The following is a 22,702-nucleotide window of genomic DNA, read 5'->3' on the forward strand; positions in this document are numbered from 1 at the left end:
TACATGCACCTGTTTTCAGGTTTGATTATATTTCATGAATAATTTTGGCATTTGTGGCATAATTTTGGAATGCATATTAGATTATTTTCTTTTATTAAGAACAGTGTTTAGGAGTGCAGTTTGTAGTGGCATTTATTTATACTGGTGCATTTACTTGAATTGTCCTAACAGACTGATTCACCAAAAGTGGATTCACCAATTGTTTGTCAGAACAAACCAGTTGACTAAATGATTTGGACTTGGAAAAGCTACATTATTTTAAAACAGCTGTGCTACTGTCACACTACTGAAAACTGTAGTTAAGTTAATAGCATCTCTGCTTTTATTTAGCTACCCCCAAAACTGAACAGAACAACATTTGATACATAGGCAAAGATGGTGTGAAGTGGAATCAAAATAGTCTAAAATCATTAAGGGGGTTGTTTCAAACATTCGAGCTGGGACAATGTTGTTTTTAATTGTGTCCTCGGACAAAGAACAAAAGACTCTGCACACAGACCAGATCTTGCCTTTCTAAAGTGACTGCACTTTCATTTAATCTGGTGATTCTTCAGTTGAAACAATTAATTTATTAAAAAGGAGTGATGTTTATACATTCTCAATCGTACAATAATGCATCCATTAAGAGGAAAACATGGTTATAGACAATTTAAGAGAAAGGGTTAAAGGCAATATGGTGTGTGTCAGATTAATAAGTAAATTGTAAAAATGTGGGTACAGATTGCAAGCAATGCTACTTTGTTAATACAACAGTTTGATATTAATACACTGTGTACTGTATGATGAAGAGTTGCTGAAGGCCGCATACTGCAGCATACATTCTTATTGTAACAATTTCACTTCCACTAACTCTCATAAATCTGAGTATTTCCATCGAAAGAACAGGCTTTCAATAGATGTATTTACAAATATGTTTGTGTGTGCACGTGTGCGGCCTGATCCATTATTTTGAGTCACATGTACCCAGAATCACATTTTTAGATTAATGCACTATAGTAAGGGAAGGTCTCAGCTTTCTAATGGTATATTTTTTATTTTTCTATCCCAAACCTTTGCAGTTATGTAATCACATAAAAGGTGGCTGTCGTAAAACCTTGGTTTTGAAAAACACCCTCTAAAGAGTTTGAAAAAATTAACATAGGAAAAAAATGTTTAAGCCACTGACCCCAGCTCTTTATGTGTGTGTATATGAATGTGTGTAATGTGAGGTGTCCTTCAGATTTCATTTTTTAGCCCTCTCCTGTGCAGAGTTTATATGCTTCCCTTTGGTGATAACAAGATGCCCTTAAACAGGAGGAGGTTGTAACGGTCAGCCTTTCTGCCTCACTATACTAAAACTGCATGCATTTCATGTGTCATACTTATAATATATTTATGTATTTACACTTATGCACCCGCACACACAAACATCTGAGCTATTGATGAAGTTTTGATGAAAGTGGACTGACACACTGGTTTGAGCTGAGAGACATGGAATGTGGGGTGGATCTTCATAGACTTGGGTAGTTTGAGCTTAACGTCAAAGGAGTTGATGATTTTCTCGATGATGAAGGGGCCAAGGTAACGGGGAGACAGCTTCCTGGACTCCATTCTTAACGGGATGTTCCTGGATGACAAACATTCCTTCTGACCTGGCTGGTAATTGGGTGCAGGAGTCTGATGGTGGTCAGCAAGGCGACGGTTGTTCTCAGCCAAACACAGGAGGGCAGAATGAACATCTCTCCAGATCTTACGACAGCGATTGAGGTGAACTTGGACAGATGGAACAGCAATGTCGTTCTCCTTGCCTGGAAACAACAGAGGCTGGTATCCCAAGGAACACTCAAAAGAACACATGCCCGTGGCTGAGCTGAAAAGGGAGTTGAAAGCTTGCTCAATCCAAGCAAGGTGGATACTCCAGGACAAGGGATTACGGGCTGTTACACATCGTAATGCTGCTTCTAACTCCTGGTTGATTCTCTCCGCTTGCCCATTGGATTGAGTATCGAAGCCAGAAGATAAACTCACCGACGCTCCAAGAGCCCAGCAGAATGCTTTCCAGGCCTGGGAGGTGAACTTCGGTCCACGATCAGAGACAATGTCCAGTGGGATGCCATGGAGACGGAAGACATGTAATACCAGCAGATCAGCGGTCTCACGGGCTGTCGGGAGTTTGGGGAGAGCTACGAAATAGACTGCCTTGGAGAAACGGTCAACAATGGTAAGGATGGTGGTTTTACCTTATGAGGGGGGCAATCCTGTAATGAAGTCGAGGGCAATGTAAAACCAGGGGCGACTGGGAAAAGGCAATGGGTGAAGCAGACCAGCCGGAGGACGATGCAAAGCCTTCCCACGAGCGCGTACAAAACAGGCAGCGATGAAGGCTCAAGTATCCGTGTCCATGGTAGGCCACCAGAAGTGTCTTTTAAGAAAGTCTAGGGTGAGACTGGCACCTGGGTGACAGGTGAACAGGGAGGCATGACCCCACTGGAGAACTTGGGAATGAACAGCATCAGGAACGAATAAACATCCAGGGGGTCCGTTACCAGGATCAGACTGAGCACTTTGAGCTTCCCTGACCACTGACTCGATCTCCCAAGTAACAGCCCCCACTATACAGGAAGGAGGAAGGATGGTTTCAGGGCTCGAATGGTTCTCCTCGGAGACAAACTGATGGGAGAGGGCATCGGTCTTGCCATTCTTGGAGCCAGGGTGGTAAGTGAGAGTGAAATTGAAATGCCCAAAATATAAAGCCCAGCGGGCTTACCGTGAATTCAGTCATTTGGCAGTCTGTATGTACGCCAGGTTTTTTGGTCAGTCCACACCAGAAACGGATGTTCAGTTCCCTCAAGCCAATGCCTCCAGTCCTCCAGGACTAACTTGACTGCCAATAATTCACGGTTCCCGACATCGTAGTTACATTCAGCACTGGACAGGTGGTGGGAAAAGACGGCACAGGGATGGAGTTTGCCATCAGGGGCGGAGCGTTGGGACAGAATCTCTCCCACACCAGAGTCAGAAGCATCAAACTCCAAAATTAATTGATGAGATGGTCAGGCTGGATCAACACTGGAGGTGATGTGAACAAACCCTTAAGTTTAGCAAAGGCTTGATCTGCTTCTGAAGTCCAACGAAAAGGGGTGGAGGATGATGTGAGCTTGGTGAGAGGTGCGGCCACATGACTGTAATCCCTGATGAATCAACAATAGAAGTTTGCAAAACCCAAAATGCGCTGTAGTTGTTTTAGGGAGGTAGGTTTAGGCCATTCTGCCACTGCTTGGATTTTCTCTGGATCCGTCTTCACCTGCCCACCCTTGATTATGTAGATGAGGAAACTGACTGAATTGACATTGAATTCACATTTCTCTGCCTTGACAAATAGTCGATTTTCCAGAAGTCTTTGCAGTACCTGACAGACATGGATGATGTGTTCTGAAGGGGTGCGAGAAGAGATCAGGATATCTTCGAGGTAAACAAAGATGAAGCAGTTGAGGAAATCACAAAGGACATCATTTACCAAGGCTTGGAACACTGCGGGGCATTAGTGAGTCCGAAAGGCATCACGAGATATTCAAAGTGGCCTAGGGGTGTGTTGAAAGCAGCCTTCCATTCGTTCCCGTCTCGAATTCTCACCAAGTAATAGGCGTTACGCAAATCCAGTTTAGTGAAGACAGTGGCTCTGTGAAGTGGTTCGAAGGCTGAGTAAATGAGAGGGAGAGGATACTTGTTTTTGATGATGATGTTGTTTAGGCCATGGAAGTCAATGCAAGGGTGGAGGGTGCTGTCTTTCTTAGCCACAAAGAAGAAGCCTGTGCCAAAGGGTGAAGAGGAAGAGCAGATTATGCCAGCAGCTAGAGAATCGTGTATGTATTTCTCCATGGCCTCCCGTTCAGGTCGGGAGAGGAGGACACAAGAAGAAGGTGCGGGTGAGAGAGACTGGATTTTTCCCTACGGCGTTCTCGCAGGCAGTTATCTAGAATGATTGAGAGAGAGAGACAAGTGATTCAAGAGAGTCAGATCTGTCCTTAACAGCCAGTTCATCCTTAATTCGGTCATCGAGTCCATTCCAAAACATTGCCTGAAGAGTACCATCATTCCAGCCTGATTCAGCAGCTAAGATGCGGAACTGCAATGAATATTCAGCCACACATCGAGAGCCCTGACAGAGTGAGAGAAGGCACTTCTCAGCTTCAGCTCCATGAACAGGGTGGTCAAAAACATAACTAAGTTCAGCAGTAAAAGAAGCAAAAGAGTTAAGCAAGGCGGTTTGACCACTCCAGACAATTGTGGCCCATGCTAAAGCATTTCCCCAAAGGAGCCCAATGACATAAGAGATCTTCGCCTCATCTTCAGAATATGTATGTGGCCGCTGGCCGAAAACTAGAGAACACTGAAGAGGAAAGGACTTACATTTTCCTAAATCTTCGGCGTATGGTTCAGGATCCAGGACCTGAGCCTCACGTAAAGGATGAATGAACAGAGAAGGAGGTTAAGGGGGTGCTGTGGGAGCGGGCTGATTGGAAGTCGGACTCGTAAACCACTGAGCAAGTAGAGCAGAAATATAATTTATCTTTTCACAGATTTGTGAGATCTGACCTGTCATGGCTTGGTTGCTGTCCCAGAAGTATTCCTTGCCCAGAGAGAGCTTTATGGACTGAGTCTGTGTCAGATGGGTCCATGGTGGCCAGATTGTTCTGTTATGCCCAAAACAATGGTTTGAATCCAAATGCTGAACACTGACACAGAGAGAGAGAGTATGATAAAATAACATTTATTAACAAACTGTGGTTTGGCAATTTTTGCTACGTGTGTATATGCACTGCTAAAATGTGTTTCATTCATTGTAGCCGGGTAGTGTCAGATCCGTTCGGTCTCACTGCTGTTTGCAGGCTGAAGTGGCATGTACCAGCCTTTAAATTGTCAGGGACGAACTGCTGATAGGCTGTACTGTACTGACACAACAAGCCACAAATACAAGGGAGGGGTTTAACCTACCCTGCCACATGTTTTCAGGAGCGTGTGGATGTTGGTCTTCCCTGTCCATGCTTGAAGTTTATGTGATGGCTTCGCTCCGGGCATGCTGTGGTGGATGTTTTGTTCATCAGCAAGCATCATTGGCTAGGCTTATGAAAGCCGTGGTCTAGGCTTTTGAAAATGGCATGTAGACTTTCCATCTTGCCCATCACACATTTCTTTTTGAGATCTGTCAGTGGTGCTAGAGACACTTACGACTCTGCAGTTTAAGCTGCTGGAGTGAGTTTGTTTGCACACATGCTCTATAAAGATGTGCTGCTATTAGCACTAGCCACGTTGAAGTGTATTGGGGACTTGCAGGCCCTCTTTGTGAATGGCTCTTGTCTTGAATTCATCCTGAGATTTTCCAAGGTCATATTTCGACCGCGGTGTCGGTTATGTGCCCAATGTGCCATTAGCATTAGCAGCTCTAATCCATTAAGGGACGTTACAACAATTATATTTCAACAGGCCAGGGCTTAACACCTCAAAGCTCTTTCTCAGAATGTCACAACCATTCAGTTTGCAGCAGTAATGTTTGTTAAGCTTGTTTTGCCAACCGCCATAAAATAGAAGAAGGTTCACCACAACACTGATTTACAGGAGGGACATTGCAATGGAGACACATGATAAACACTTTGATGCAACATTCAGCATTGACGAGGATGCCCATGCATCGGAGAGTTATTTGTTTGCATTTTATTAATTCACATTTAATTAGAGAGAATGATCATGTGTAACTATTTTTTTTATATATACACAGACATTATGAGTGAGCATCATTAGAGAGCATATTGAAACAATTGTAACTTCCAAAAACTGTCAAGACTCTAAGCCTGTGCTTTGATTGTCAAATGTAAATTAATGAATTTATATGTTGTAGAGCCAAGGAGGGTGGGGCCGGGCTGGAATGAGACACACCCGGTCCCCAATCAGCCTGATGGGGTGCGCGAGGGATAAAGGCGGCCGGGGACGACAGTTCGAGAGAGAGAGAATTGCAGGCAGCTATACTGTGTGTTTTTAGTTGTGTGTTTTGGTTGTGTTTGGTTGTGTGTTTGGTTAATAAATTGTTATTTAAGTTGTCAAGCCGGTTCTCGCCTCCTCCTTTCCACTAAACCCCCTTACACTGGTGCCGAAACCCGGGAATGAGGAGGGATTCCCGTCGCAGGGTCCTCGACACTGCCGTCCACCCAGGGGAGCGCCGCTGCCATCCGAGGGGGGACGGAGTAGCCCGACCACCCGGACGCGGGGACGGCCGCCGTCCACGAGGAGAGTGGGGACGGGACTCCCCGACCGCCTGGAGCGAGGGAGCCGCTGCCGGGGGCGGAGGAGTGCCCTGCCGTCCCCCGGGAACACGGAGGGGTCGAGAGAAGACCGCCGTCCGCGGGGGGAGGAGGGAAGCGACTCCCCGACCGCCTGGAGTGGTAGGGCCGCTGCCAGGGGCGGAGGAGAGTCCCCACGGGACGCCGGGAACGCGGAGGGGTGTTCTGTCCGCTGGGGGTCGGAGGTCTGACACCGGTCCGCCCGGGGAGGAGCGGCTGCAGTCCGCCTGAGAGGGTGGAGTAGTGATCGAGGACCGCGCGACGGCGCATCAGAGAACCGGTGAGTTTCTTGTTCTCTCTCTCCTCTCTCTCTCTCTCTCTGTCGCTCCGTGTTGGCCTTTCCCTCGCCATTTTGTGTTGTTGTTTTTTCCCCTCCTGTCTCCTCCCAGGTCGAGGAAGGCGGGGAGGACCCGCCGGCAGTCGGGGCATAAGGCATGCCCCCCCACTCCCCCCCCCCCCCCGGAGAGGAAGGGTGGGGGGATGTACGTCATGCCGGGGGCTCCCCGGTCTGAGGCAACGCCGGGAGGAGTGTAGAGCCGAGGAGGGCGGGGCCGGGCTGGAATGAGACACACCCGGTCCCCAATCAGCCTGATGGGGCGCGCGAGGGATAAAGGCTGCCGGAGATGACAGTTCGAGAGAGAGAGAATTGCAGGCAGCTGTACTGTGTGTTTTTAGTTGTGTGTTTTGGTTGTGTTTTTTGGTTAATAAATTGTTATTTAAGTTGTCAAGCCGGTTCTCGCCTCCTCCTTTCCACTAAACCCCCTTACATATGTATATCATTGTATCATATGTTATATTCTCCTGGCAAAAAGAAAAAAGAAAAAGTGAACAGAATTATTCTTCATGGAAGCATCAAATGAAATATTGTTAAATATTTTAATAAGAATTGGAATTTTCCATTACATGAATTAGACTTATTGTCTAAGTATTGTGACCTCATTATTTGTGTAATATTTATCTCAAAACTTGCATGTGAGTTTTAAACATATAATAACCAAAAACGCAATGCAGTTCAAAATTGTAGGTTATGTGCTTTAGTCGTTATCTGTCTTAGTATTTTATAAGTAGTTAATATTTGCTATTCGATGTTGCACAAAAGCTCGATAACACTGATTATTTTTCAGTGATTATTTTCAACTAGGTGTACATAATAGTCTAATGTCATGGTCCTGCCACTCTGTTAGTCTGGGGTTTTGTCTGACAGGACCGTGGCATCATCGTCCCATGTCTGTCTTGTGTTTCGTTGTCTGTCTTTTGTATGAGCGCACGGTTTTGGTTGTATTCCCTGCCGTGTGCTCTTTGGTCTGTCTTGTTTCATGTCTGGAGTATGGTGTCAGGGTCCTGACTCCCTGTCTGGTTCGGTTTTGGTCTGTGTCGGGATCCGGACACTCATGCTCCATGTCTGTCTGTTATCGACGTGGGTGCATCTCGCTTGTTTCATCTTGGCAGCATGCACTCGTGTCAATAGTTTATGTCTGTCTCTCGCAAACACGGGTGTGCCTTGCATCGTGCTCGCGTTGAGCTGTGTGCATAGGTCACAAGCTGTCTTCACGTTGTGCTGAGGTTCGGTCACTTTGGTCTGAGATTTCAGGTTTGTATGTGGCTGAACTCTCGCACAGGTGTCCTGTCTTGTTTTTGTCACCTGTTGCATGCATCGTGTGCCTTGCGATGTACCCTCAGGTTTCATTTAGTGTGAGAATACATGGCATCACTTTGTTTGGTGTTGCTACTCATTCTCTTGTCCTGTTTGTCGGTTGGCATGGGCGTATATTGCCTCATTGTCTTGGCGATGTGTGCTCATGCCATTCGGGTGTTTTGTTGTCTTGTGAGAGCACGTGGCTTTATTTTGTTTCTGTATTGCCACGTGTCTCTCTGTCTTATGTCATATCTCGCCTCCTTGTTTATCCATTATTAGTTTATTAGTCACACCTGCCCTTTCTTGTTAACCTGTTGATTTCGCTCCCTATTTTAGTCTCCTCGTGTTTGCTGTCCAGTGCCAGTTCGTCTTGTTTCCAGTCTTGTGTACTGTTGTATCCAGTCGGTCTTTAATGTTTCAGTCGGTCCCGTCTTGTTGGTCTGTTGGTCCTGTTTTTTTATTCCCATCCTTACCTCGGTGCGGTCGGTCCTGTTTCCCCTGACCCAGCCTGGATGAATTACTTTAAGTTTTCCCCTATGGGGTAGTTTGTGTTTGTTTTTCCCCCTTGTGGGAGTTTTATGTTGGATTTTTGTGTTTTCTTTTTGTATTAAAGAAACCTTTATTTTTCACTCTGTTTGTCCTGAACCTCTTATTCCTGACATCTAACGGCAACATAGAAATGTACGGTAAACTGCATCATTAGTAATTCTGCAGTGACATGTGGTGTTCGATTCCGTGTTTGTCGCATTTTTTGGCCGTTCTGTTTCCTGTCTCCACTTTTAATATTTTCTTAAAAAACTACTTGGAATAATAATTTTTTTTTAAATAAAGGTAGTTTTACTATAGTAATATTGTAGTATCCATGTTTTTTTTTTTTTTTTGTGAGTGTGGTGGAAAACATGGATTTGATGCAATTATCCACAGTGTTTCTACAGTAATATGGTAATATATTAACCATGTTTTAATTATGTTACAATTATTTTACTACAAAATACCATGCTATGGGTACTGTATCTGTAGTGGATGTCAGGACAGATTTCATCCCCATTTCATGTCATTGAAGACACACACTTTATGTTCTAAAATTGTATTTTAAATTAAACACAATTTATTAGGGCACAGGCAGAGAGGAATGCTCAGATGAGGAGTTCTGTCTCCTGAGCAGGCCCTCCATCTCTGCGAGTCAGCAGACGTGATCCACCAGATACCAAAAAGGCCAGAAAAAAAATCTCGTCCAGCTTCTCAGCACTGAACGATTTGTCCAAGCCCAAAAGAAAAAGATGTTTTAAACGGACATCATCAAAGCACTACCTGTGGGGCTCACTGGTAATCTCCAAAGCATAGATGCCAAAGGGCCAACTGTTCTGAGAGCTGACAGGGCGTTGTTGTAGAGGGAGTTGCCCTGAGAGACCGATTGTTGTCACATAACTTGTAGGGAAGGACCCGAACACAGAGAGGCAATAAAGGACTTTTATTAAATGAACAAAAACGGAATCCAAAATACAAATAAAAACTCTCTTGAGGGAGATAAATGAACAAACAAAAAGCTAAACCAAGACTAGACTGACCGATGAACTGGAGACAGGAACTGACACAGCAAACTCACAGGCTAACAAACTCACAAAAACAATCAGGCCGGAAACAGAAGACAAAGGAGATAATAAATAGGGGAAGGGTAATAGGAAGCAGGTGCCACAAATGATGAGATGAGTGGAGAAATGAGCTGCAGTCCTGGTAACCGAGCTGCCGTTCTCCATGTGGTACCTGTGAAACACGATAGGGAGAGAGAGACACACAGAAACACGCACAGATAAGACCAACAGACAGAGGAGGAGGGACTGTCCTGCCAGGGTCATGACAGTGTATTTATGCAATAAAGACATAATTCATCTGCTGGTTGCAGTTAAAAGTGAGATTCAAACCTACAACCTGTTGCACGAGAGTCAAGCACAATAATCCTGAGGTGTCAGTCCACATGTGCATTTATAAAGTACTTGAGCTTTTCTTTACTCCACACCATCCTCTGTAACTTTTTAGGCATATCACTGTGGCGAGCAAGGTGAGGCCGAGCGGTGTCTGGGAAGAGCGAGGCCGGGAAGATGAGTGAAGAATGAGCTCCACCTGTGTGCCACACCGGTCTCGCGTTCCAGTGAGTGGTGGTGGGAGTATTTGAGGAGAGGAGACGGCGGCAATCAGGAGAGAGAGACACACAAAACTGTCTGTCTGTCTGTCTGTCTGTGTCAGTGTCGTTAATGTAATGCTGAGAAGCAATATGTGTTGGAGCTGCTGAACAGCAGCTGTGTTGTTGTGTTTAATGTCCACTGAAAAGTGTCACATTAAAGTGTCTTACGTGTTTGTCAAGCCGGTTCCCACCTCCTCATTGCAAAACTTACCTATTACACTGGTGCCGAAACCCGGGAAGGAGGAAGGATGCACCGTCAAGGAGTCCTCACTGTTGACTGAGGATTGCGACACCAAGGGAGTGCTCGATCCAGTGGCGCTAGAGCTCTGCGTCAACCGGCAACCGAAATGGACAGCTGAGGGGTCCAGTGCCATCACCTGGAAAGCACAACAACGAGCTGAGGGCCAGTCGACGGCGCGTCCGTGGCCAGCAAGCCTGTCTCTCTCTTCTCTGCTTTCTCCTCTCTCTCTCTATTCTCCCCCTCTCCCTCTCCTCTCCCTCATCCTGTTCCCACTCCCAGGCACGTGCGGGTCGGATCCGGAGACCATCGTGACGCATCAACGCTCCCTCCCTAGAAATGGGTTGGGGGGAGTATGTCACAGGGCAGAGAATGCCCCGACCTGAGTTTGGCGATGGGGGTATGAAGTGAGCAGGGCAGGCCAAGCGGTGTCTGGGCAGAGCGAGGCTGGGAAGATGAGTGATGAATGAGCTCCACCTATGTGCCACACCAGTCTTGTGTTCCATTGAGGGGCAGCAGAAGTATTTGAGGAGAGGAGCTGGTGGCAGGCGGGAGAGAGAGACACACGAAGCTGTCTGTCTGTCTGTCTGTGTCAGTGTTGTTAATGTAATGCTGAAAAGCAATATGTGTTGGAGCTGCTGAAAAGCAGCTGTGGTGTGGTGTTTAATGTCCATTGAAAAGTGTCACATTAAAGTGTCTTATGTGTTTGCCGGTTCCCGCCTCCTCCTCGCCCACCTTACCTAGTACAGTCACATACAGTATAATAACAACAGAATGACCATATATATATATATTTCATCACTCTATTTTCACAATACTATATCACAAACTAGCTGGGTCAGCTATAGCATTGGTTAACGCTGTTAATTAAATGCGTTGTTGATGTTTTTTTCAGTATGGCTAACAAATAACATTATGAATGTTCACAATGTATTTTCATAATCATTTTATTCCAAAAAAGAATGAAGATGCAGATGACTTATGCAAGAATTGTGTTTCAAGGTCTGTCATTTTGTTGGGCCAGTCACATCAAGCCATTGCACACCTAACATGTGCACTTTGTATTTTGCGAATAAACTGTTTCCATTACCGTAATGCGCATTTTAACTAATGCAAAACAAAAAAATCCACCTCATGGCACATTACATTTTAAGCGTATTTTGAGAGTTTATTTGCATTTAAAGCGTTTCCATTCAGGATTTCTTATGCGCATTTTCAAAATGCTAATAAAAAATAGTTGGATGTAAACCCAGCTAGTGCCAGCCACAGCACAAAATGGCTTTTTGTGAATCTGCTGTATGTATTTTACTTTCCACATGTATCTAAACAGACAATAAGATAACAAAGGCGAGATTCCAACGAGAGACCTGTTGTACGAGAGCCAAGCGCACTGCCACCAGGCTATCAGTCCCCATGAATGTTAACAATGAACGTGAGCTTTTCACTACTCCACACCATCTTCTGTAACTTTAAAGGCATATCATATATAATAACAACATAATGAGCACATATAAATGTATATTTCATTACACTTATGAGTGGGGTTTTGATTGAACCACTCTATATTAATCTCCCACTGCAGACTAGCTGGGTCAATTATAACGGGTCAGTTTCCTGAATAAGGGAACAAGCTGAGCTACACTATTGAGTTTCTTGCTGCCTGGGATGTACTCTCCTAACAGTGCCACTGGGCTCTGTTTATAAGTGCTGTGAGATTGTACACAAGGAGTACCATCTGCCAATGAACTGACGTGATTGACATCAGCACTGACGCAGTGTCTCATTCCCTTATTCAGGGAATAAGTGTTATACGCATAATCCAGACATCTTTTGTTGTAACATTGTGTATATGCATTTTTTTAAAGTATATTTTTATACATATGGAAATACATAAATACTGATACATTCTTATGCCTTCATTAAACACATTATGTAAACATCCACAGTGCAGGGTGGAAAATGTATGTGAATGCCTAAGCTAATGACTTCTTCAAAAGCTGTAGTCAGGTCTATAAAAACACTTTCGAGTTTGAGGTTGTTATTCACAAGAAGCAATGTCTGAATTGAACTGCACCAAAAGAAATCTCAGACCAAAATTAAGAATTTCAAATAAAGACATGCTAAAAGAACCCACTATAAAACTATTTCAGTGGGCTGTTTCAGTGGTTTTTTTTTTTTTTTTTTCAGTTCAGATCTGGAATTAGGATTGAGTGTTTAATTAATTGGGGTTGTATAAATGTTAAGAGATTCTCTCTCACACTCACACACCCACATTGATACACAGCACTTACTGTTTATTTGACATATCAATTGAATTGAATTTGTGTGTGTTGAGATGCAAGTTTGATATTTTTTTTCCCCTGAAGACTTTATGACTGTAGAATTGGAGAGGAGGGTTGTGCTGCTCTGGCTTCAGCTCTGACATCAAACCCCTCAAACCTGAGAGAACTCAATCTGAACTGTAATAAACCAGGAGATTCAGGAGTGAAGATGCTCTCTGATCTACTGAAGGATCCACTCTGTAAATTGGAGAAACTTGAGTGAGTGATATTTTGTCACAGAATTCAATATTTGAATTGATATCACATATTTTGTCCTTGTAGCATGAAATTACAAAAAATATCCCCCTTGTAAATAAAACCATAATCCTCCCTTACCATCCCCCTTTAGATCAATTGTGTCATGTATTACTTAGATCCAGGGTGTTTTACAGACTTGTGTTATTACTGGGTCACAATACCCACCCCCCAAGAATTATGACTCTTGTATTCTGTAAGGGGGTTCCAGGGCATTCCCCCGCCAATGGAATTCAATTCTGTTTACTTTGGGATCAGCATTTTTGCATTTTCTTGTGTGGAGTATTATTGTATTTGCTACAGATGGTTTCACAAATTACATTTTATAATTAAATGTACAATCATTTTACACTGTCCATAAGGTTACACCGTCCATTCAGTTTTCTTACCTCTTACCTCTTCTTACCTCTCTCCACGTGTACATGAATTTACAAATATTTACGTACAAATGAGATCTTTATACAGTAAAAATCATTATATGTAAACTAAATTAACATGTTAACTTGACAGCAAGAGAACAGGGCAAGTGGGGAACGTTGAGGCTATTTTCAAATGAGGTATTGCCACCTGAGAATACAAAATTGTGTAAAGACATTCTTTGTTACATAGAACACAAAACAAGATGTTTTAATTAATACCAAGGTCCATCTTTAAAATGCAATGTGAGTTGACAAAAGTATCTAAAAAACTAGTCCATGCAACTCATGTTCCAAGTCTTCTGAAGACATATGATAGGTTTTGTTGAGATACAACCTGAAATTTAGGTTATTTTTCAGTGAAAATCTTGATGTCCATTGTGTTTTGATGAGTGCTATGACAGAAGCTCATTAACAGTTGCTTGTATTTTTTTTGCAAGGACTTGTGTTTTTTAGCCACTGTGTGTTGGTCTGTAAGTGTGAGGAGTTTTCTCCTTTTTTCTGCAGGCTGTATGACTGCAGTATTGGAGAGGAAGGTTGTGCTGCTTTGGCTTCAGCTCTAAGATCGAACCCCTCACACCTGAGAGAACTCAATCTGAACAATAATAAACCAGGAGATCCAGGAGTAAAGCTGCTCTCTGATCTACTGAAGGATCCACTCTGTAAATTGGAGAAACTTGAGTGAGTGATATTTTGTCACAGAATTCAATATTTGAATTGATATCACATATTTTTCTCATTTCCTTTTGTTTGCATAAGACTTAATTCTCAGCTGTTTTTTTTTTTTTACCACATTGATAATATTTACCAATTCAATCCAGGTAATTATCGAATACACAAATGAGTGTGAGAACGTTCTGTCATCATTAGCATCAAGATAAATAACTAGAAGATGAATAATACCAGAATGTTATGGTGTGGGGTTATACACTGTCACAGTACCACAGGATGTACAGCAGAATAATGTAAAAATGAATTTAATTATAGGTTAATTTTTTAATGATTACATTTATAGTAATAAAGTAATTAAATAATTCACTTCTTACCATGTTTTGTTTGTGCAGAACCATGGGCTCTATGGTGTTAAAGCAAGACGAAACAGAGACAGTAATAAAACTTAAAGAGAGAATGTTCTCTGTCTCTGACAAGAAAGGAGAGAATAAGGCGTTTATTTTGCCTATATTAAAACAAGATGCAGTTTTTCTTGCAATGAAAGTTGAAGCAATAGATGTTGGTCCATGTCGAGTAGTTTCATTAAAAAAAAAATTCAGTATGTATTTTTCCTGGTTGTTTAAAGTTTGTGGAAGCCATAAGAATGAGAGACAGAGTCATGACAATTAAGTTCATTTAAGAAACTCTACATGGCACTGGCTGAAAGGTTGACCAGACACACCTCCCTCTATGCTCCCAATCAAAAGCTATTCCCCTCTAGTCAAAATATATATAAACTGGTACTCACCTCAAACTATACACTGGCTACAGCAGCACCATATGTGTAGCATTCACATGACTCCCACTGTCATCATCGCTATCGCTTTCTTGCGGTACACCTCAGAGGATCAGTGTCCCACCTCGAGTCTTCAGACCCAGAAGATGTCATTTTCTTGGATAAACCAGGGTTTCTGTTATGAGATCCAAGAATCCCTACCCACAGACAAGAAATGTCATTCCTCGCGATGAAGCGCCCGTCTGGCCCAAAAGCGTGTCTCTATATTAGATTGGCCAAAGTCCAAAATCCTGGAGGTTTTGTTTACAAGAAAAATATTTTCACCAATGGGTCTGTCCCACAAAGAGCTGTTCAACTTCTTCCTGTCCTCCAAAAATCACTACGCCCCAACTGTCCATGCCTACTAAAGCTAAGGCTAATCTCAAATATCCCAACTCTGACACCAATCTACTCCCGTGACCCGCAAAAAAGCTAAATCTAAACAAGCTACAGCTGATGACTCCATCTTTGTCTATGACTCCATAGACAAGCTAGACAACAGGATCATAGTGCTAGAAATTTCCACCACGTAGTCTCATCGTCGCTCGTGACATCACACCAAATGACATACACCAAAACCAGAGCAGTGCCTGCTTATAGTAGTGGAGCTCCATTCATCCTCCTAGAGCAGCCGTACCATCCAACCTCCGCAGCCAGATTTTAGCAGGTAAAGACATTCATTTAGTAAAAATCTGTTCTTCTGGGTTGGTAGACAGGCATGTAGTGGATTGTGGTGACATTTCTGTTGTTTTTGAAGAGTTTGACCCCAGGCTGTCCAAAAGTCTCTCCCTTGCGTAATTCAATGTAGTTTTGGGGTGTATAGAGATACAATCTGGAAAGAGTTTCCCGCAGGACACCTATCTTGCTATCATCTCAGATATGGCCCTTTATTATGGAAGTTCCTTTTCTCAACTAAAGATGTGCTATATATTCAGTGTTTTATTTTGAGACTGGACTGGTCTGTCATCGACCTGGTACTGATAAGTAGGCACTTCACTAACCTCTGTTGCCATAGCAGTCCTCAGATTTTCGAAACTCTGCCGGAGGCCTTTTGCTGGACAATTTCTTAGTGGTTTCCCCAGTTGCCTGCCAGACTGCAGTGTCGCCACCCTGAGGTTAGTCTTCCATAAATGTGCAGTGCCCCTCTCCTAGGAGAAAAGACCTAACCCACAACTTCTTTAGAGTTCCTAGGAATAAAACTCAACAGCCAGTCCATGGTAGACTCCCTTCCACTTGAGAAACTCACTTGCATCTGTCAGTGTATGTCCTCTTTCGTGTCTGCAAGATCCATCTCCAAGCGAGACTTGCTATCCCTATTATAGCATCTTATTTTTGTTTCCATGCGTATTATTCCCCAAGGGTGATCTTTCATCACCAGACTCGTCGAGCTATCGAAATCCGTCCCAAACCATCATGATTGGGTATTCCTAGACCAAGGCTGCCAGTCAGACATGCACTTTTGGTTTTGCCTTTTCAATTATTGGAATGATTTATCTTTCTTTTACAGTGACTACTTCGAATCCTCACACTCGCTAAAATTTACACAGATGCAGCTCCCTTGATATGCGATATGCAGAAGCAAGTGATTTGCTGAATCATGTCCCCTTGAAATCCTCTCTCTCCCATCTGAGTCAAAACCCACTGTGCTTTTCGAAATCTAACATAATCACATGCCTTTTGTGGGGCGAGGAATGGTGCTGCAAACATATCACCATTCTATGCAATGACCAAGCATAGGTCAATATCATCAATAATGTTCACTCTTCAACTCCAGTCATAAATCTCTTAGTTCGTTGTCATAGCTGAACTTGCATCATAAAAAACTTAATTCCAAATGCAGCTTATATTCCAGGTTTAACCAATAACAAAGCTGATGCTCTTTCCCATTTCAAATTTCAGAAATGACATGCTTTTTGCCCAGAAGCCTTGCCCACTGGCATGAGATGCCTTCCTTTCAGACAAGCAATTTTAGAATAGATTTACTCTCCTCATACATGACTACTTCTTCAAAATTCTTGAGGTTCGTGATGGCTAAATCTACTCTTAAATCTTACGACTTTGCCTCGGCTTATTTTTCATCTGCTTTCTCTGGTCATTCCATCACCCATCCAGCATCCACAATCTTCAACAGATCATTTCCATTCATCTTCTGTTAAAGCTCACTTACCAACCTTGAGTTTGTCTGTGTATAAGTTTAGTTTTATGTTATAGATTAGTTCATAAAGTCTTGTTTGTATTCAAAGATAAGTTGACTGCGTATTTAATAAATTCACTTGAAATCTGTTGATCTTAAAAGCTATTTGCTCATAAACAGTATTTAAATCTATTTGTGATATTATTTTCAATGGCCATGAAAGTAGTATTAGTGTAAGACTGTTACATTATGATCAACTCATCGCTGGCCGAAGACTTTGATCGGACACAAACATTAATTGTTTTAATATTCTCAGAATTAATTGTTAATTCCCTTATTGAGCTACATTTCTTGCATTAATGATTGGAGAATGATACAGGCATAGGCTTAAAGCCATAAGCTAACCATTATGTAAGTTCCCAACACCTATTGGTGATAAATACTGGCAGTTGTAAATATACAGTTTTTTCTGTATATGGCAGTTTTTTCTCACAGCTTTCTTTGGGTTGGTAAGGCCTGGGGAATTCACATGTAAAGCTCTTTAATTCTTCTTTAGACCTCACTATTTCGGATGTGTCTTTAGACAGTCACCAATTCATTCTCTTCCTAAACATTCAAAAACTGAAAGCACAGTAAAGGAACACCAATTGCCGTAGCTCAAACTAGTTTTCTGTCCTCTCTCTGCCATGTCTTGGTACCTAGAATCCTGGAACTCTGCCTCCCTCTCTGATCCTCTCTTCCTAATGGTTGACAAAAAACCTACGACCAGTCCATGGTTTGCCTCCAAGCTGAAGCAACTATGTCAACTCAATGGACTTGGCCCAGAAGCATACACCAGCCACTCTTTCAGGATTGGAGCAGCAACTACTGCAGCATCCAGGGTCCCCTCGGCCACCTTAAAAGAAATGGGTCGCTGGTCTTCAGCAGCTTACAAACGTTACACCAAGCCCAATTGCGACGACATTATGAATTCTCAAAACACTTGGTTACTCAGGTCATTTGATAAACCTATCAGGAACAGATAATCAACACACTTAGGGATACACGGCCAGCTATATGTGACTGAAATTCACCTCACTTCAGCTTACATGTCTGGCGTTCAGATCTGCTTGACTCGCTGTTAGCAGGCTTTATGTTTGTGTTTGTACAGAAGCAGCAGCATGTCTCTTCTGTCTCAACAGCATCAGGTTTCTGTTTCAACAGCAGCAGCATATTGACTCATGTCAAACAGCAGCATCAGCAGCATGCGTGAAGCATATCTAGTCCGCCACGAACAAACATACTACATTGTCATTACCATTAATAAAAAAAAAATTAAAAAACATTTGATCTATTTCCGAGAGTTATGCTAAATTAAATATAGTGGTGTCTGCCACAGTCTGGGTTGAGGATTGTGTCTTTCTCTCACATTCATTCATTGTTCGACGGTCTATTCAATAGTCTAAAGGTGTGTGATGAAAATGTTGCAGTTCATGGTATCGAAGAGCAGTTGTCAAAGATTTGTGATGAAAAGGACTCAATTGCAGGCTGGGAGATAGTAAAGTAGGTTTTTATTTGAAAAATAAAATATAAAAATAAATCAAAATACAATTTATTGAAACATTCAACAATCTGGCACCAAAGTAAAGTACTGTCAGGAATAATTACACAGTGCTGAGAACAAGTGGCTGGGACGAATCAAGAATCTCCCAGACACAACTGAGCCAGTGTAACATGGAGGACAGGGAGATAACAGGGGAGCCATATTTTCTTCCATGGAGGTCAGCATCTGAGCCAAATACAAACCCTTCTGAACTGTGGCTCTGAAAAACAGAAGTCTTTAGTTTTCTTGAAAAGATACAGAAGGCTGAGGGGAATGTGATGAGGGTGGATGTACTATGAGTGCCAAACTCATGCTATTACTTTCAAAGAGAAAGCCAGGTTGTTGGGACCTCCTACAGATAACTGAACCCCAATTAGAAGAACTCACAGTAGAATGAAATCTTCTGTGGCCATTCTGAAACAACGTAACATTACGGGTTAGTTGATTAAACCGCTCCTGCTGATTAATGAGCAATTCTTTTAAATCAGTTAATTCAGAACCTGTAGATGCAGATGTACTGTACAGAGGGTACATAACTTGAATTAACTTTTCCACACCGTGGTTGCCGCGGCAACTGTCCACATGCTGCTCTAAACAACTAGATGGCACTATAACCATATTATTTCAACATAAAAGCGCTGAACGTGTCACAGCTTTGTGTCACAGAATTGTTTGGTGAAATTTTCTACATTTCCCTTATTAAAATGCTATGACCTTCTCACATTTTTCCACCTATCATGAGTTTGCATCCATGATTCTCGATGTTTACAGAGTGCGGCAGAGTATCGATGTTTACACAAAGTGGGAATCACTTAATCTGCTTCAAAGAGTACCAATACTTTAATATATTTGAAAGATTTAATGGTATAAACTTTGCAAGCTTTGGCAAATCTAATAAAAAGTTTTAGACTAGTTCTTACGAGGTGCTCATTGTAGCAATCTGGTAATTTTAAACAAAACTTTGTTACATGATGAACTGATAAAAACCTGCTTACCTGTTTCTCAAGAGTTGCCTGAATCATACCAGCCAATCAGAATGTATTATCTTGCCATTTTTGCTGCAGTAAATAATATATGTCTCATACTTGGTCTGTGGGCATTCCATGGGCAATGAGCAAATTTATTCTTGAAACTTCCATGTTTTAATTGTAATTCTGTGTGTTTACAAGTATAGCAACTCCAAAATACAGGAGAGTAAAATAAATGATCAATAACCTTTTAATTAAACCAATTTCCGTAACACATTTTTTAATAATAATTATGTATTTTATTGCTATTAATATACAGTACATGTTAAGATCAATGATAGCAATTCCTAAAACTCCACCACACCAACGAATATATATTTTTTAAATTCCTGCTTTGTAATAAAAAAATTAAAGAAACACGAATACACTGATTTTTAATTAATGATTTTATTAACATATTCATAATATTGAATATGGTGTTTTTCAGCTCACCACTCTTAAAACTTGCCCTCTAGAAGACAATCATCTAGATATTCATAGACATTCATAGATATTAAAAAAAAAATTATTGCGTTTATTTGATTGGCTCTTAGTTTCGGCTGCTATCTTTTTTGCGTGCATTAGAGTACATACGTAAATTTGTGGTTCACAGATTTTGAGCGCGAACCGCAGAGGGAACATTACTTTGACCATGAAAACGCGTTCATGGCCATGCGCTAAAGTTTGATCGCTAAAGATTTTGCATTAGCAAAGTAGACATAAGACTAATTGTACTAAAAGTAGGCCTAATAAATTGACTCGTTGTGCATGTTTTTTTATTGTAATGCTCTTATAGGCATCACACTTGCAGATTTTCTCATATTCAATATTCCATATTCAACTGAGGGTGCTCCTAAGTTCATTTGAGGGTGCTAAGCATCCTTAAGTGCCCCCATAGAACCGGGCCTGGGCACAACCCCAGATCTCACCTGGACCTCAGTTGTTCTTGATGCAGGCACTCATTATCAGCCTTGAGCTGAGCCACCAGATCTCACAACTGCTGTATTTTTTACTATATATATATATAGTATGTATATATATATATATATATATATATATATATATATATATATATATATATATATATATATATATATATATATATACAGTATATAAAAAGTTAAGCCAATTGGTCACCAAACTAAATAAAATGAGGTCGCTTCTTTGCCCTAGACATAAAAAAGAACCTTCCAGCTTATGCCAAGATTGTTACCAAGACTTGGGTAATCTTTAAAAAAATGACCAGACTACATCATTTTAAATGTGTTACAAACCAAGGGGAAAAAAACAAACAATTACATTTTAGGACAACCCCAGAATAGTTACAAACATCATAGGTCCCACTTTTCTAAATAAGCGTCAGGATCCTGCCACTTATGTCTGTCTTGTTTTCAGTTTTTAGTGGCTGGATCCTGACACATGTTATGTCTCTTGTTATGTGAGTGCACATGGTTTTGTGGGTTTTCCCTTTGCCATGTGCACTTGTGTCTGCTCTGTCTTGAATGATAAACCCGCCCCCTTGTTTGCCTTAGTGTCACCTGCCTTTCCTCTTTATCCTCCTCCTCCTTGCCTCTCTACTCCCACACTTGACAGAATGAACTGGCCAAAGAGAGGACTCAGCAGAAGCTTGGGCATTTTTTGAGTCCCGCTCCAGTTCGGCAGGAACCGATCTCCCAGAACTTGCCCCTGGACTGCAGGTCAAGAAGTTATCGCCAGGGCAACTGCCCTTTTGGGATTTATGCTGAGGCGCTCCACGATGCAGTCCAGGGGTTGGGTATTGGTTTTACCGGCCTCATCCATCTTTTCCGGGCCGGACTGGAGTAGCCCCTAGACTGGGAGATTTGGGGAGATTTAAGGAGTTGGACTTTCTGGGAGGTGGTTGACCAGGTGTGCTAGATCATGGAGACGAGGTTCCTACTTGGGCAGTGGGAACACATCTTTCATGGTCCCATCTCCCAGCCCCTGTCAGCATCCCACTCTTCCCTGCGGCTGGCCGCCAGGAGGTGGAGGGGACCGCTGCTGCCTGCCAGGAGGCAGCCAAACCTGCTGCTGACTGCCAGGCGGCAGAGTCTGCAGCAGTTTTCCCCACTGCCCGCAGGAGGAGGAGGAGACTGGTTTCTATGTCCGAGTCTGCTGCAAGTTGCCAGGAGGGGTCCGTATCCGCTGCAGCAACTCTTGAGGGGTGCGAGACAACTGCAGCGTGCCAGGAGGGGTCCAAACCTGCTGTAGCTTCCCTAGAGGCCACCAACATCCCATCTACCTCATCAGCGGCCATTCCCCATTCTGACCCCTCACCAGCGGGCACAGTCAAGTTCCCTGCGGTCACCGCCCTGTCTGTCCAGTCCCCTGTGGCCGTAGACTAGCCTGTCCAGTCCCCAGTGGCCACCATCCAAACTGATTCCTCACCAGAAAATGCTAAATTTAATTTAAATTTCCACAATGCAATAAAAACATCAACCTTTTTACTCTACAATATATAACTCGGGTATTAAATACTTTGAAATAATTGAAAAATGGACCTTGTTTCTGACCCTTTAATCCAACCAGAAAGATAAAAAAAAAAAAAAATCATTATTAGAGGTGTACTGTGGTGAATTGACTGTTTTTGTGTAGTCTGTAAATTATTAAATTTTGTTCATTTCTAAAAAAATTATTACATAGTGTAGCTTTAACTGAGATATAAGAGCTTGATGGTTTATTTGATGTGGGACAGGTTAATTCCTATGCAAGACTGGAATGCCGAAAGAGTGACTGGAATAAAGATTTCCTGGTATGCATTTAGAATGTTTATTGAACCAATTTCTAGAGTTGGGGTGCTCGAGTTCGGACAATTTTAATGGACTTGGACTTGTTACGGACTCGGATGCATTTTTACTCTGACTTGACTCGGACTCGAGCCTTTCGGACTTGGGATTTTTTTCCAAGTCCATGACATTTGTGATGCAATGAAAAACAAACAAACAAAAAAATAACATAACATTGGGTGAGCATACGTCCTCTTTTCCCCAGACATGTCCTCTTTTTCAGACCTGAAAAAGCATCCGGCCAGTATTTCAGAATTGTATCTAAATGCCCAGGATTTGGATTTGTCTTCACTTTGATGTGCTCTCTACAGTTAGTACTATCATACA

General features: G+C 42.4%; 1 protein-coding gene and 1 long non-coding RNA gene across 6 annotated transcripts in view; one reads left to right on the forward strand and one right to left on the reverse strand.

Moving 5' to 3' along the window:
- LOC127418969 (uncharacterized) overlaps window positions 1-22,702 on the reverse strand; it is a 983,530-nt gene that overhangs the window by 164,032 nt on the left and 796,796 nt on the right. The window lies entirely within an intron of this gene.
- The window catches only part of LOC127418918 (ribonuclease inhibitor-like), an 81,695-nt gene that overhangs the window by 19,467 nt on the left and 39,526 nt on the right, over window positions 1-22,702 (forward strand). For 4 of the 5 annotated variants that reach the window (XR_007893565.1, XM_051659838.1, XM_051659837.1 and 1 more), the window contains exons 6-7: window positions 12,737-12,910; window positions 13,870-14,043. Coding sequence is in view for 4 of the 5 variants with exons in the window: in XM_051659838.1 (XP_051515798.1) it covers window positions 12,737-12,910; window positions 13,870-14,043 (348 nt within the window). In the remaining variant the exon portion in view is untranslated. The remainder of the gene's footprint in view (window positions 1-12,736; window positions 12,911-13,869; window positions 14,044-22,702) is intronic. The other variant, XM_051659840.1, reaches the window with a different exon arrangement.

The sequence above is a fragment of the Myxocyprinus asiaticus genome, chromosome 28 (assembly GCF_019703515.2).
Source record: "Myxocyprinus asiaticus isolate MX2 ecotype Aquarium Trade chromosome 28, UBuf_Myxa_2, whole genome shotgun sequence".
Classification (NCBI taxonomy): domain Eukaryota; kingdom Metazoa; phylum Chordata; class Actinopteri; order Cypriniformes; family Catostomidae; genus Myxocyprinus; species Myxocyprinus asiaticus.